This window comes from Citrus sinensis, chromosome 3 (assembly GCF_022201045.2).
Source record: "Citrus sinensis cultivar Valencia sweet orange chromosome 3, DVS_A1.0, whole genome shotgun sequence".
Taxonomy (NCBI): domain Eukaryota; kingdom Viridiplantae; phylum Streptophyta; class Magnoliopsida; order Sapindales; family Rutaceae; genus Citrus; species Citrus sinensis.
Genome location: NC_068558.1, coordinates 40,280,251 through 40,295,542, shown reverse-complemented (window position 1 = coordinate 40,295,542; position 15,292 = coordinate 40,280,251). Strand labels below are relative to the sequence as shown.

Here is a 15,292-nt window from a genome sequence, read left to right as displayed (position 1 = left end):
CGACATTCCTCCAATTGATGATGAGGGTGTGCTAATGCTTGAACCTGCTGAAATTTTAGACACACGATGGTTAAAACGTGGCGGGAAATTCATTGAACAGAGTCTAGTACGTTGGAACAAATTGCCGACAGAGGAGGCTACGTGGGAAGATTTAACCGTGATCCAGCAGCAGTTTCCATCTATGACCCTTGAGGACAAGGGTTCTCTTCCTGGCGGGGGCATTGTTAGACAACCAAGGAGGTCAGCTAGAGTTTCAAAGCCTAGCAGCAAGCTTGTGGACTTTGTTTGACCATGCAAACCATGCCCATGCAAACCATGCAATCATTCTCCCACGTAACTCTTTCATGCGAGTTAGTTGGAACAAGAGCACGGGAGGAATTGATATTGGAGTAAAAGTCTACGTCCAAGTTGTTGCGGAAAAGTTAGTTTATTTTTCTGTTTTGTTTTTATCTAGTTGTTAATAAGGATTTGATGTGGCTGGAGCTAAGATTTTGGGCTACAAGTTAGTAGTATCCTTTATGTTTTTCTGTATAAATAAGTAGCAACCAAGACGAATAAAGGGAGAAAAAAATTAGTTAAACAAATACTGGTTGTTCATACCATAAACTGAACAAATATCAGGCATTGCTTTTCTGTATTTGATCGGGACCTATCACAATATGTATCTCCAAAGTGGTCAAACGAGATAAATTCTTCAATTCATCGAGGCTAGCATTACTTCTCTCAATGTTGAGTCCTAGAACCTCCCATTTAATGCAGCAGGTAGCCATGTACAATTCTTCCAGTTGAGATAAGTTTGATAGAACATTTGGTGCAATCACTTTCAATTCGAAACAATAGCTCAAATCTAACAACTTTAGCTGAGTCAATTGGCCTATTTCCCGAGGTAAGTGCTCAATATCACAACCTTGCAAGCTAAGAATTTCTAGCTCCTTCAGCTCTCCAATAATTCTAATGTCTTCCAATTTGCAGCCATCCAGACACAATGTTCGAAGGTCTGTTAGGAGACGAATCGATGACGGCAATGATAATAACCTCATTCTAATAAAAAGTAAAACTTTGAGCTTTGGCATCCCCATGAAAATGTTGTCCGGGATTTTCAGAGGAGAATCTTCGGGGGCAAAAATGTAGAAAAACTCAAGCTGAGGGCATTCCCACCCTTGAGGAATTTCACTAATATTATTGCCATGCAATGATATAGTTGAGCACTTCTTTAGCAAATACTTATCTGCCCATTTCCTCGGATCGACTTCGTTTCTCATTGTAAATACACGACGGTCTCTAGATGCAATTGATATGGCAACATCACGAACAACGTCGTGCATAGAAAACCAATCGCTATTTTCACCATCAAGCAACAAACAAGCATCTTTGAGTTCTTGGACCGATGTACATACTTTATCCCGCGCTTCTTCGACTGTATCGATGCCTTCCAATCTACCCAAACCTATTTCATATTTCAGCAAGTCTTGAATGCAAGCTTCTTGGGGATATCCTATTAGACTGCATTGAAAGAATATTTTCCTGAGCTCCTCGTCTCTTAAATATTTGATACTCAACTCTATAGCTGAATACGTCTTCGCTAGCACTCCATCAAAGTTCCCTGGGGAAGGCCTTTTCAATTGCCGCAAGGCATCCTTCCAGGCAGAAACACAGCTCTTGTTTCTCAATGCTTTTGCCAATGTAACGATGGCAATGGGCAAACCTCCACATTCTTTAGTTATATCAATTGCTACAAAGTTTAATTCACCCTTTTCTGCACAGTCACCTGTCATCTTCTTGAATAAAGTCCACGCTTCTTCTTCATTTAAAACATCAATCTGAAAAGTCTTGGACCCAATACTCCCCAACACATGACGATCTCTTGCTGTCAGCAAGACTTTACATCCCCTCCAATCATTTCCAGAAGGGACCCCTACTTTTTCCAGATCAAGATCTTCCCAAATGTTGTCTAAAATTACAAGGATCTTGTTCTCCTTCTGCAACCGTGCATATAGCTTCCTAGCTCTTCCAGGTACATCACTCTCCTGACTAAATTTCATACCTCGCTGATCCGCAATTTCCCCTTGACTAAATTTCATACCTAGCTGATCAGCAAGTTCCCCTTGAATCTTTCCGATATCAGGAGTCTCAGATACTTCTGCAAAAACTACCTCGTCAAATAGCATGTCTTTTTTAGCTCGCCTAGCCACTTCCTTCACTAGGGTCGTCTTCCCAACGCCCCCCATCCCATACATCCCAATGATGCTGATATCAGGATCAAGTAATGCGTTTTGCACATTCTTTAAAGTCGACATTCTTGATTCAAAGGCCTCGTAACCTTTGCCAGACCTCAGCCAAGGCTCTTCTGGAACAGTAGGGTAGGAAATTTGAGCAAATTTCTCAGCTTCTTCCTCGAGCTCAGCGATGCTCTTCTCCTTTATGGCTGCTTTCTCGCTAAGTTGATAGCGTTTCTTCAAATTAGGACAGAGCCCCTTGAAACATTTCTTATTTGCATTTTCTTCTCCTCCAGTTAACGTGTCCGCCTCAGCAATGATCGTGTCGACACTAATCAGCCATCTCTCAACTCTTTTGCATACTGTCTCTTGCATCGGTCAACTTCTCAGTTTCTTTCTTGAGATTCTCAAGGTTGGCTTTGTACTTACGCACATAATGTAACTGGCGCCTGATCGGAGGGAACAAGCACTTGGCAACTTCTAAAGCAACGGTAACAAGAGCATCAACCATTTTCAACCTTTTTTTTTTTCTTTTAAAGTTTTGAGAAACGGATGCAAAGGAAACCAAAGGGAAATAAAACAGAGTAGCAAATCTACAGAACAGAACACCAGGTCACAACAGCTAACAGCAACAAAAGCAAAGTGGTCGTGAGATCAGAAGTTGAAGAAAAGCGGAGGTGTTTTATTTAATATGAATAAAGAGAGTGGAGAAAATCAGAGGGAAACTACAATGATAAGTGGATACGGTACAGAGAAATAAGAGAGGGAAAGGGGCATGAAGATGAACAGCAAAACACCAACGACAACAAAGGAAAGGGTGGATAGAATCAGATGGCAAAAAAGATGTGATTTGGGAGGAAGAAATTAAGGATGGACAGAAACCAAATTTCAAACAACAGTTACGACTCACGGGATGGACCACCAGGGTGCACTTGAGATAAAAAAGCTGAAAACAAGACGAAGGTAACCTGAGATGATGGCTTCAGAGAACTTGAGATGATGAAGAGATGCAGTGAATGCACAAAACCACTAATGAAGTCACTGAGATCATCATGTTTCATCCACAAGTCTAGGAGACGACTCAAGTCAACGTAAAGTTTCACCCAAAAATTTCGGATGGCTTTTCTATTGTGTTTTAAAATGGTGCTTTTGTGTTTGTTTTATTGCAAAGAAGTAATTAATTTTTTGTAAATTAAGAAATATGTTTAATAGTTTTATTTTAAAAAGAGTTTATCAAAATAAAAAGGTAGAAATATAAAAAATAATGTGTAGGAGAAAAACTGTTGTATTTATATAAATTTAATAAAAGAATAGTCTCAATGTCCCAGTAATAATTATTATATGTTATATTATTTGTACGTAAAATGAAGATTGGTAGTTTCTCCCTACTCAAATAAACATATACTACTTACTTTTTTGTTGTTTTTATAATATCTAATAACTCCCTCAATGCAAAAATTTTGAAAGAAAAAAAAAAGGAGAAATGAGTCATTTATTTGATATTAGACGTTAGGAATATAAAGTAAACATTTATCAAGAGAAAAAAAAGTTTATAAAAACAACAAAAATATTTTTTTATTAATATAAAAATAATACTGTAAAATTATAATATCAACAAATTATTGAATATTATAGAAAAATGTAAAGACTAACTGGTCCGCAAGTAATATAAAGTGAACAGCATTTGTATAATGCCGACGACTTCCAAACACGTTTCTTTTGTTATCTGTTTTTTGCAAAATGTAAAATAAGTAGTCAAAGGTAATAACAATTAGACCATACAAGAATTTGAACGTATAAACTTAGGATTAATGAATGATACGTACATGTAAAACATGGAGGGCAAAAATAGAGACGAAAGTGATAAAAGACTAGAAAATTTAAAAACAACTAATTCATATCTCTAATTTTGTACGTGTATCATTTTTTTTCAAACTTAAAATAAATAATATATGTCACTACTCACTAGGCTTAACTTAAAAAATTACAAATAATTAAATCTTAATTATATACTAACATTAAAAGACAAGTAGCACAAGATCTTTAAAAGGGATTCTAATAGTTGAGTCCTAATATAATAAATTTCATAACTTATAAAATTATTTAGTTATCATCTAATAAATAAATGTTACATTAGTTAGGATTCAAATTCAGATTTAGATATTTTATTATCTCATATTATTCCTTTAAAAACTTAAGAGAATTGAGAGAAAATCATAATTGATTTGCAGAACGTATGAATGATTGACTGTCATAATTTTATATGCTTACCTTTAGTTTAAAAAAAGAAAAAAAAATTACATCTTTTGATCTAGGATTTAGAATCTCTCCTAATCTAATTTTTTTCTAATCTTTATAGAAGATTTGAACACGTAGCATTTAAAAAATCGCAAGGCTAAAATTAAATTGTATGAAAGAGATAAAAATTATCCTAGTTTTTTCTAAAACATTTTTTAAGATTATTGCGTGAAAGAAAGAGGAGAAAGAAGATACTGCATGAAATTAATTTCTGTTAGTTAGCAATTTTTATGAGTCTTAAAAACATCATATTTTTGGTGTCAAATAAGGAAAATTGTAAGTAAATTAAATTCTGACCTTAGAATTTCTTAAATGTCGTATGTCAAAATCTCTTTGGAAAAACTGAGTATTCAAATCCTCTGATCTAATAGTCTTTGGCCAAGTTTCCTTGAATTTAATCGGCTTTCCTCTTTTGAAAAGTAAACGTGAAAATGAAAGATGGAGCCTGTGGTGGCACCGACACTGTGGTAGGACCTCGATGTCTTTCGAGCATTAATCATTCATCAAACATTTGATAAATAGGTAGAAAGCACGAGGAGTCCTGCGTGTTCTTCGTCAAACGCTGCCGCACTTGTCAACAGATTCATGATAAGAAGACACAAACCCAACACAAAAAATATTGAGACACAAACTCAATATAAAAAAATAAACTAATTACTAATAATCTAATAAATGTTTTATACATACACACAGTGAGTCCAAAATATTAAACATTACCACTCTTAAAGTTTTAATTATTTATATGTAAATAATATTATATACCAATATCATCGTATGTAAATAATATTATATAAATATATATGCAAACTTGATTGAATGGTCGTAGTTTCTCCATGTCTATCTTTTCTTGATTATAAACGATTGCATGTTTGGATTCTGCAGGTCACCAATGGAGGAAATGGTGCACTTTTGCTTCTTTTTGGCATTGCCGTAATATTGGGGATTCGGCATTAGATGCTAGATGGTGTCATCTGCAATGCATAAAGCAATTAATGTTGACACTTTTCATGTATAGAAGAAAATTAACAATCCGTCCAATGGAGCTTACTTTATCAATCTTTCTTCAGAGCTCTCTCTTCTCGTCTCTATTCAAAGTTCTAAGGAGTGACCTCATGTGATATCATTTTTTTTTTTCAATCTACAAGTTGTTTGCTAATGTTTGTTTGATACAAGTTGAAGTCACTATATATTTTAATTGGTAAATGTGATCTTAAATTTAACATTTTCTAAAGAATTTCTTTTTAATTTTTCTGCAGGATAAGCAATTGGGCATGGCTTTCTGTTTTCCCTGTCAAAATGCTATATCTGAATTGTTTAACTACAACTGTGACCTGCGAACTGCATACAATATTATAATTATGAATTCTGATAGGGTGAATTTGTTGGTATTTCTATCCAACTTTTAAGATTTAGGAGCAAAATTGGTGTAAAGAATTTTGATGGGATTATTGAGCTGTGATGAAATGATAAAACTAAGAGGATGACAAATCATGTTAATTCAATAGCAGATCTGCTATTTTTCTGCATTTACATTCACAGTCAACATAGTCTTGATTCATTGTTTCTTTCATTCATTATTACTTGAATGCTAAATTTATTACTCATTCAATATGGTTCCCAGAAGATTTTCATCCTTAGACTCTATTTAATCAGGACAATGTATTTCAAATGCATTGGAGAAAAGCATAAAAGAACCAAGAATAGTCACAACCCAGTCTTGATACAAGGACTTTCAAAGCGGAGAAAACTATAAGGATCATTGGGCATCATTTCGGATACAATTCAAAAACTGATAACAATCAAAAGAATGATCGACACCAGAAGTATGCTCCCAAGCAATCTACTTCCTGCTGCTTCTCTGGTTGTGCATCAAAGTCTTGACCTCCACCATTACAGTCATCTCCAAGAAAATTTGATACAACTCCAACAAGCTTTTCTTAATCTCTATGTCCGTGCCACGCCTATCCGGAATCTCCACCATAACAGATGGTTTTCTCAATTGTATCCTCATTTGAGATCTCTCCAGTCACATTAAATTACCTTTTTCTCAACAGATATACTTGGTCATCATTTTCCGCCCCAGTCCTTGGAACTCCATCGGAAGCTTCTTTAATTTTTCCCCCCCAAGCCATTAGTAACAGAAAAGGGAGTCCTGTAAATTGGGGTTCCTTCTCTGCAGCCTGAGGGAGTGAGGTGCTTATTTGCTGCATTGGTGCGGTCCCTTTCTTCAGCTGAGACCTAATAGTCCTGGCCGTCCTGAGTGCAGCAAAATATTTTTCAGTCATTGGCTTCTCGGAAGCTGCCTAATCTCTCGCAGATTTCTCCATTTCTTCACATTCTCAGCTTCTAGAAATAGGTTGAGGTTTTGGTCCTGGTGTTTTCTGAGCTTGACATTTCGAAATAAGTGTCAGGACAGCTTTGAGATCTTTCATGGCCTATATTTTAAGGTCGACATAGCTGGTAAAAGTTTTTTTTTTTTTTTCATTATTCATCTTTGAAACTTGGAAAAGTCCTTTACCCGACAGAAATGAACCAAAAAGGAATGACTTAGCTGTTCTTTGCAGTTTGAAAATTCTATCTGTAAATTTATCTAGTAGAATGATAAAGTATGAAAAAGGACTCAAATTGAAATATGTAAAATGCTTTGAACTTTGAAACGCCTCCACTACAGGGACCTAAATTCTTGGTAGTAACTAACTAGTAAGCTATTGACTTTCACATAGAAAATCAAACATACCAAAACACTAAAATAAAATAAGATAAACAATGATAAAAAGCAAATATATATGTATTAGCTTTTGAATTCTGAAACCCTCGCTCAGGGACAAACTGAAGAGCTAGCCAATGAATCATTTCTCTTTGCCGTTTTCAACAAAGCTAAAAGAGCAAAAGCCAAGGAAAAAATAAGAACAGTTTATTAATTTTACCAAAAATCGATCCATCTGAACAATAAAGAGTACAAAAAACATTGTAACTCCATCAGAATGGGTACTACTCAAAACACTTTGCAACTCTGTCAGATTCATAAAATTGAATAAAAAAGCAAAAGGATCAACTCTCTTGTGTTGTTTGAACCGAATGTTAAATAGGAAACAAAAACTAAATGTACAGAACAGGAATGGCCTACCTTCTTCAATGAAGTTAAAAAGAGGCTGCTTATCACAAGCTGAAAGAACTTCGGCAATAGCAACATCTCAGGTGCCTTGCCGATGTAGGCCTTGAAAAGGAAATCAATCTCATCTCAGTGAGAAATTGTTTTACAAACTCTATATAAGTAAAGGAATAAGGGACCATCTATCCAGATCGCTACCATTCAACTTCACCATTAACTAGACCAAACTACGGCCAGGAACTTTGAGGGCATTCCTCTCATCCATGACTCTCCTCAACCTCTCGGCATCTCCATACCTCCCAACCCCAGCAAGGATGTTATACATAAGCACATAGTCCCTCCATATCCTCTCTCCATTTCCAATGTCTTCCTTGTCACCCTCTCACCCATCTCCACATTACCGTGAAAGCTACAAGCACCCAAAAGGGTCCTTGTAACACCTCAAATCTAACATGTGCGGAGCACGTGAAGAAGGAGGTTATTCACAAATCATAATCTTTGCTCATAAGTTTCAAATTTAAATACCTCCAATTCTTATTCAAATAAATCCATAAATTCAAACGTCTAATACTAAATAATCTCTCCCGAGGACATAAAAAAATAATAATAAAAGTCTCAAACTCCAAATTACACGTTCATAATAGAAATAACTAAATAGAAACACGAGTCTATTCCTCCTCTTATTCAATGGCAAACGGAAACTGGAAAAATTACTAACTCCAAAGCTAAGCGCACCTCTCAAAAGAAACTTAATCTGCAAAAAGTAATGACGAGGGGTGAGCCGTCAACTCGGTAAGTAAAATCATTCCTAACACACTAGGCCTATCGATACCAAAAAATATTGCAAGCCTTCTTTTAATTAAAACATATATCATAATCCATAATTTTCATAAAACGATATATCATGATAACATAAGATAAATTCTTAATAATTCAGAATATTCAAAAGCATATTTACTTGCAAAGCAAATCATGTAATACGTATACAGAAAACACAAAGTTAGCTCATGTCACATAGTGTCACCTATAGTCCCGGTGACCCGGCCAGAAACAGAATCAGAATATCGTGTGCACACTCAGAACATAAACCCAGTACTGGTCCAGACAGATATATCGTATATTACGATCAGAATCAGAATCAGAATCAGAATAACTATGGACAATGAGCCAAAACATTAGGAATCTCATACAATCACCAATAATTGAAATCAAACATGGGTACAAAACATTCGTATTAGATTCATAAAAGTCCATATCAATAATTTAGGCTTGCATAACATTTTAAAGATAAAATCATAAAAGTAGGCATGTAACAAAATAACTTACATATTCAAAAGCATTTATAAAATACTTTGTTAAAAAGAATTTAGCTTTAAAACATTTACATAAAACTAATTTTATTATCAAAATCAAGTAGTATAAAAACATTTATACTTATAATAATAATATCAAAATACTTATACATATCCAGTATACTAGGAATAAAGTTACTTACCTCGACAAATGAACTTGAATTAACCCACCTCTAAGCTTCTAAGAGCCTCAATCACCTTCAACTCCTTAAACAAATACAAGATATGACAATTAATGACTTATTCTAAGAATCTGATTTTCTAATTCATACCCGTACAGGTCTGATTCTCAGAATTTTAACTCTTAATCTAAAACTCAGAATGATATAATATCCTCTGGAACTATTCTGGACATCCATGAGTACCCCATGTAAAATTTACAAAAGGATCCGATATCAAAAACATTTTAAAAACTATTTACTACTCAGCAAACTCGAAACTGTTTTCACATAATCTAAACCAAACAGAACGGGTTCCGTGATTTTTATAAAATAAAATACTAACCAGAAAATTATAAAATTAAAACTGGGAATCCTAGACACATATATTAACCTACATATAAACTTTCAGAATTTTCCGAGTTCATTTGATCGTACAAATAGTCTTGTGAATCCGATCACAATGCTGGAATCGCAGTTTTCCAGTGCAGTGGTTTCTATTTCGAAAATAGATATAAAATTCAAAACGAAGTCAAATTCAATGAAATAAAATTTAATCAAGAAGCCCTACATGTCTAGTTCCCAGAAATATAAATTTTATAAGAAAATTCGTTAAGAAAATATAGCTTTAAATTCGAGATACTCATGCTGTCCAGAATTATCCTGTGCTTAATACGTCAAGAATTGATTAACTAAACTCATAATAAATCAAAACCCTAAACAAGGCCTAAATATATTCTAAACCATGCATTATGATCTACAACCATTAGAATCGTGCCAATATAAACCCTAGCTAGATAGAGTGATTAGAAATCTGTTGAGAACATGGAGAATAACTTACCCGTCGCTTGATTCTTTCCTAAACAAAGGTTTGAATCCTAGGATTTGGGTAAGAGCGTAAAGAGCAGCAGGGAAGAAGAATAAACGTTGTGAATTTAGGGTTATGGGAGAGAAAAAGTATGAATTTATAAGGAGTCTTAAAAAACCCTATTTAATTAGAAAAAATAATCATTTCCCCAAAATTATCTCATAAATAACCTCTTAATAAGGGTTATGGGCCACCCATAATTCTCAATGAAAGCCCAATTTCCATAACTTAATATATATGAGAATTTGTGGCGTTACAGTCCTCCAAACAACAACATTAGTAATCTGACTCGGTATCCCCGAAGCAACCTCCTCCGCTTGTTCTAACCTCCCAGCCCTTTCCAATATGTCTATTAAACACCCATAATGCTTTATATCTGGCAAAACTTCACACTCCTCAACCATCTTATCAAAAAACTTGAGCCCCTCCTCGCCAATCCTCCATGACTACAAGCATTCAAAACACTCAAGAATGTTACTCTGTTTGGTTTCAAACCAACTTTCTGCATCCTCTCAAAATTTTCTACTGCTTCTTTCCCCATCCCGTGCATTGCAAACCCAGATATTATCGTTGTCCAAGACACCAAATTTTTCCTATCAACTGATGTATCCTCAAAGAGTTTTGAGGCACTAAATATGCACCCACATTTTGCATAAGTATCGATCAAACAATTTGAGACATGTATATCAAATGCATTAAACCCCCTTTTCTCACCATACCCATGAATCAATTGACAATTCCTAACTTCCCCATTTTTCCAAATAGCCGGTAAAACAGCCAAAATAGTTATCTCGCTAGGTTCTGTATATTCGCACGCAGCCATTCTTCGAAATAAAGCTAACGCCTCATTAGACCGATTCATCCTGCTGTAACCATCTATAATCCCTGTCTACGACACAACATTCCTGCAAGGCATCTCTTGAAAGAGAGAACGCGCATATTCTAGCTCACCCATTTCACTAAACCAGTGATTATAACATTCCACGTAACCAAATTTCTCTCCGGCAATTCATCGAACAGTTTGGAACTGTCCTTCAAAAACCCTAAAGAGACATACATATCACCTAAAGCGGTGTTTACATAAACATGAGATTGAAAGCCCACTTTTGAAAAAACAGCATGAAGCTGGGTACCCAAGTTAGGATAGCTTAAAGTAACGCAGGTCCTTATAAGGAAAGAGTAAGTGAAGCTGTCAAAGAGAGGGGGCAATGGAGAGTGAGAGTGTATGTAAATTTGTTGAAGTTGTTTGTAGACCAAGAAAGCTGTTTGAGGTGAGTCAGCGAGCGAGTAGAAGTGAAGAAGAGTGTTGAAGAGTAGTGAGTGGTGCGGTAGTGGGTGGTAATGTTGGTTGACGATGGGCTGTTTTGTAGGATAGACAACAAGTGTTTTTGCGTTGTGAATTGAAGATGGGTTTGTTGGGAAACAAAAGAAAAGTACTCCGGTTTTAATTTTGTTGCTTTTGTGTTTGCTAAGTAGATTCTGGCAGCTGTTGTTAGCTTCAACATTGTATTGAGAGCCTAATGTGTTTTTCCGAAGAAAAAGAGAAGACAACATTTTATTAGCAAAATGGTGATTTTTGATGACTTGGTGGAAACATAATGGTTCACAAATGGCTTAACTCATTGACCTCTCATATGGTGGTCATGCCTTGATCCGTTAAAGTGTTAGCTAAAATGTATATAGGGAAGTGTTAATTAAAATGTATTTATGCGTTTAATATAAATCTTCAATTCCCTTCTCGAATTATATAAGCATAAACTACTTCGGATATATATACAAATAGGGTGCTCAGATGCTTATGTCTAAATTTGACAAAATTTGACAAAATTCAGATTTGAATTAAGATAAGATTATATGATACTTAGAAGTATGTTCCGTATATGGAGGATGCTTTGCAATATTCATTGTAAAGTTCATGTCTATGAGTTGTTTCATTACAGCTTCTTGAAATAAATTTATCAGCAAGACCATCATTACTCCAACAATACCTTCGGAAGATTTTCCTTTTGACTTGGATCATTTCCGTTCACAAAAGTTTTAGCTTTAGATTCGCGCTTACTTTAATTCCAAAATCCAAATCTAACCTCTGCCTCTGAGAATTCATTGTCCCAAAACTTTTATAGGTCTTTACTGCCGCAAGCATTGTGTCCCCACGGGTTTTTCTAACAATAGCAGCAAGACCACCGGACCAGCGCACTACCGCAACCAGAAGAAAATGATTAATGCTGATTAAGGGCCTTTCGACCATTGAATCTCAAACTATTACATGAAGGAAATGTAATGACACTTTCAGAAGAGCAACACAGAAAATGAAGATTCTTAAATGATAAACTCATAAACATGTCATAGAAAAAATGGCCTTATTCCGGATTCTGAATTGAAAGTTGACCCGAATCTTCTTCGAAACTTTGAACACTCCGCAATCACAAAGAGCATCAGATTTATGATGAATGCACAAACTCAAAAGATATGAAACTTAGTTCACTTCTGCTCTAAATTGCTCAGACTAGCTTCTGCAACATTTTATGACACGAACTAATGGTTTTATAGAAAATTTAACATTTCTAATGAGACTTAAGGACACGTTTTGTTGTCGTACTAGGATTGGACTAGATTCCGACTAACATCTCGTGTATTGTATGTATGTAATCTTAACATTAAATAAATTAAAATTAAACAAATAAATGGACTAAATGTTGGATCACCAAAGTTTTTTGACAATCATATTTTGTCACCTAGTGTTTCAACACTTAGCATTTTACTACCAAAATCTTAACAGTGTTAAAAAAAATTGCTGAGATCACAAAGGTATTTGAGTAGCTTCAAGCTAAAGTTGTTTTCCTAGATTTTTATCTTTTTCTTAACATCCGACTTATGAGCTTTTTCTTCTTTATTTCAATTATTAGAATTTTATTATATTAAAATGTCTCTAAAATAGAATTCTACGTCTTTTGATAGAGTGATGTTAAATGAAAATTTATTACGCATCCAAAAATAAATTAATTCATGATATTATGTTCACTTGTACAAATAAATCTCACTATATTAAGCTCAATTATAATTAGATTAATTAAATATAAAAATATATGAAATAGTGCCTCTAAATCATATATTTAGAGAAAAAGATAAAATAAAAAAAGAATTAAAAAAATTAGAAAATAACTTTAACTTGAAATTCCTCATATACCCTTATAACTTTCAATATTTTTTTGATAATGTTAAAGTTTTGGTAGTAAAATTACATCCACCAAAATATTAGGTAGGATTGTACATAAAATGTAGTCGTGAGAAGACCCCAAAAGGTCATCAACGTTGGCCGTGATATGCTGATGTTTATGGATGAGCTGGCAGATATGGGACCCACCTGCAGGATTAGTTAAAAACTGTTACAAACTTATACAACAGCAATAAAATCAATAAAGCAAGGGTGAGTTTAATGCAGTTTCGACTTTTGTGTTGAGATTCTAAAATGTTGCTAAATTGTTAAGTACTAATGCACTGTGATATCAAATAAAAGAACGGAAAAAGAAATTATGATATGGATTAATGATCGACTTACAGAAGCGAAGCAAACCAGAGCAAAATAAAGCTAAGAGAACAATGGTACATCAGTTTTCGGAAGAAACATATTGTTAAGATCAGAAAAGGGTTTGTCGATCAAGTAAAATGTACAACACTGGAGCCCTTTCTTGAATGAGCTTCCATAATTTTCCTACATGACTGTCTTCAGTTAGTGTTAAGCCGACAGCACAAAATACGCACCGCAGATGACAGACCACACCACCCCAGAGGCCACAGTCTACAGAGTCGAAATGAAAACCCCCACCATTTGAATTCACAACATCAAGCAGCTTATGGATCAATTCTGGGCCCTGGGAATGAAGCTTTGTTTCGACCCCGAAGCAAAACCAATGCAAACCGTTTTAGCACCTCTATCTCAAACCTCTTGTCTTTCGCCACCAGTGCCTCAAATCGCTTAGCCATTTCCACATCGCTACGAGTGTGATCCATACGGTTAGCCAAGCCTTATCTGCGAATAACAATCCAAAGCATTATGGCTCTGAATCTCCTGCTCAATGCGATTTGCCAATACTTACAGTTTACTGCATGATTCTAATCAGAACCAGTGTATCCCGTGATTTCTGATTCAGAGGAGAAGGAATCAACTAGTAAACAAGGTTGCTTGAACCACAAGCAACAGTAATCCATGTTAATGAGGAACCATTTATGTGGGTTCCTGCTCATAGAACACAATATATACAAGTTGCACGCAAAGGCAGAGTTCAACTATAACCCCTTAATTAAGGTACTTAAATTGTCTTTTGGGTGCATGCAAATCTCACATAATACAACAACCAAAAAACTATTAATGACCGTTCAACCATTGAATCTAAATTGATTACATAGAAGAAATGTAAGTTCTATAATAACCCCTTCAGAACAGCAACACAAAAGTTAAGAGAGACAAAGAAGAACAATAAAGATAGAAACACAAGGGCTCTGTCTGCATCTGACTTCAATACAAGGAAATGATCTTCAATGAAAAACTCATAATTGTAAACATCATAGAGAAACATCATAGACCTAATGACCAATCAAATAAACAAGTTGGAGTTGATGTTCACTCAAAAAATTCCAAAGAAGAATATAATTATGGATTGTTATAACTAAAATAAAATAAATGTTGAAAAAAACAAAGCATAACTTATAGAAAGGAGACTCGTACCTTTTCAACCAATAACAGGGGCTGTTGCTCTGGCACTGGCACATCAATAAATTGACTCTCCTCATCATTTTAGCGGAGGCTATACAATTCTGAAGAGAAACTTTCTAGTTTGTCACAAAAACGCACTTCCAATTTAGTCAACATGGGACATTCCAAAGTGTGTACTCTAGGATAGAAAGCTCTAAGTTCTGGTAGGTAGCTGAGTTGCAGGATTGTTAAGCGGGGAAAGACAAAAGATGCATCCGCTTCCACTCCACCTTCCTTGCCAACAATTTCCTCCAAAAGTGGGCACCCGGCTATCTGAAGGTGTTGAAGCTGCCCAAGTCTTTTAGCTGTAGAATATGAAAACACGTATTTTAATTTGCGGCAGCCCCACAAGACCAAGCTTGTTAAATTTTGAATGTTACGAGGCATTTCTGAAAGTTGGTCGTGCCATAGCTTTGCAACATTAATACCCCACAGTCCCAAGACCTCCATGTTAGGGAGCACAAGCTGCAATTAGAGTTGTTGTCTCGATATGAGTTCTTGTGGTAGCAGTAGTAGTAATAATATAAGAGAAAGA

The 15,292-nt window shown here is 35.2% G+C and overlaps 2 protein-coding genes across 9 annotated transcripts in view; both read right to left on the bottom strand.

The window, feature by feature from the left end:
* The window catches only part of LOC102630151 (probable disease resistance protein At4g27220), a 90,847-nt gene that overhangs the window by 71,627 nt on the left and 3,928 nt on the right, over positions 1–15,292 (bottom strand). Inside the window, exons 3-5 of one of the 8 annotated variants that reach the window (XR_008053135.1) lie at positions 14,731–15,222; positions 13,564–14,034; positions 13,168–13,368 (exon numbers count right to left, since the gene is read on the bottom strand). The exons of 3 other annotated variants lie outside the window; for them this stretch is intronic. Coding sequence is in view for 1 of the 5 variants with exons in the window: in XM_052437146.1 (XP_052293106.1) it covers positions 2,154–2,591 (438 nt within the window). In the remaining 4 variants the exon portion in view is untranslated. Of the gene's footprint in view, positions 1–2,153; positions 2,607–13,167; positions 13,369–13,510; positions 14,147–14,730; positions 15,223–15,292 lie in introns of those variants that run through there. 4 more of the 8 variants (XR_008053137.1, XR_008053136.1, XR_008053134.1 and 1 more) reach the window with 4 other exon arrangements.
* LOC102607250 (pentatricopeptide repeat-containing protein At1g09220, mitochondrial) lies at positions 6,044–11,701 on the bottom strand. Its single transcript, XM_052437151.1, is given in 4 exon segments — positions 6,044–8,058; positions 10,268–10,437; positions 10,440–10,955; positions 10,958–11,701. Coding segments are annotated over 4 exon segments (1,446 nt in total). The 5' UTR covers positions 11,559–11,701; the 3' UTR covers positions 6,044–7,899.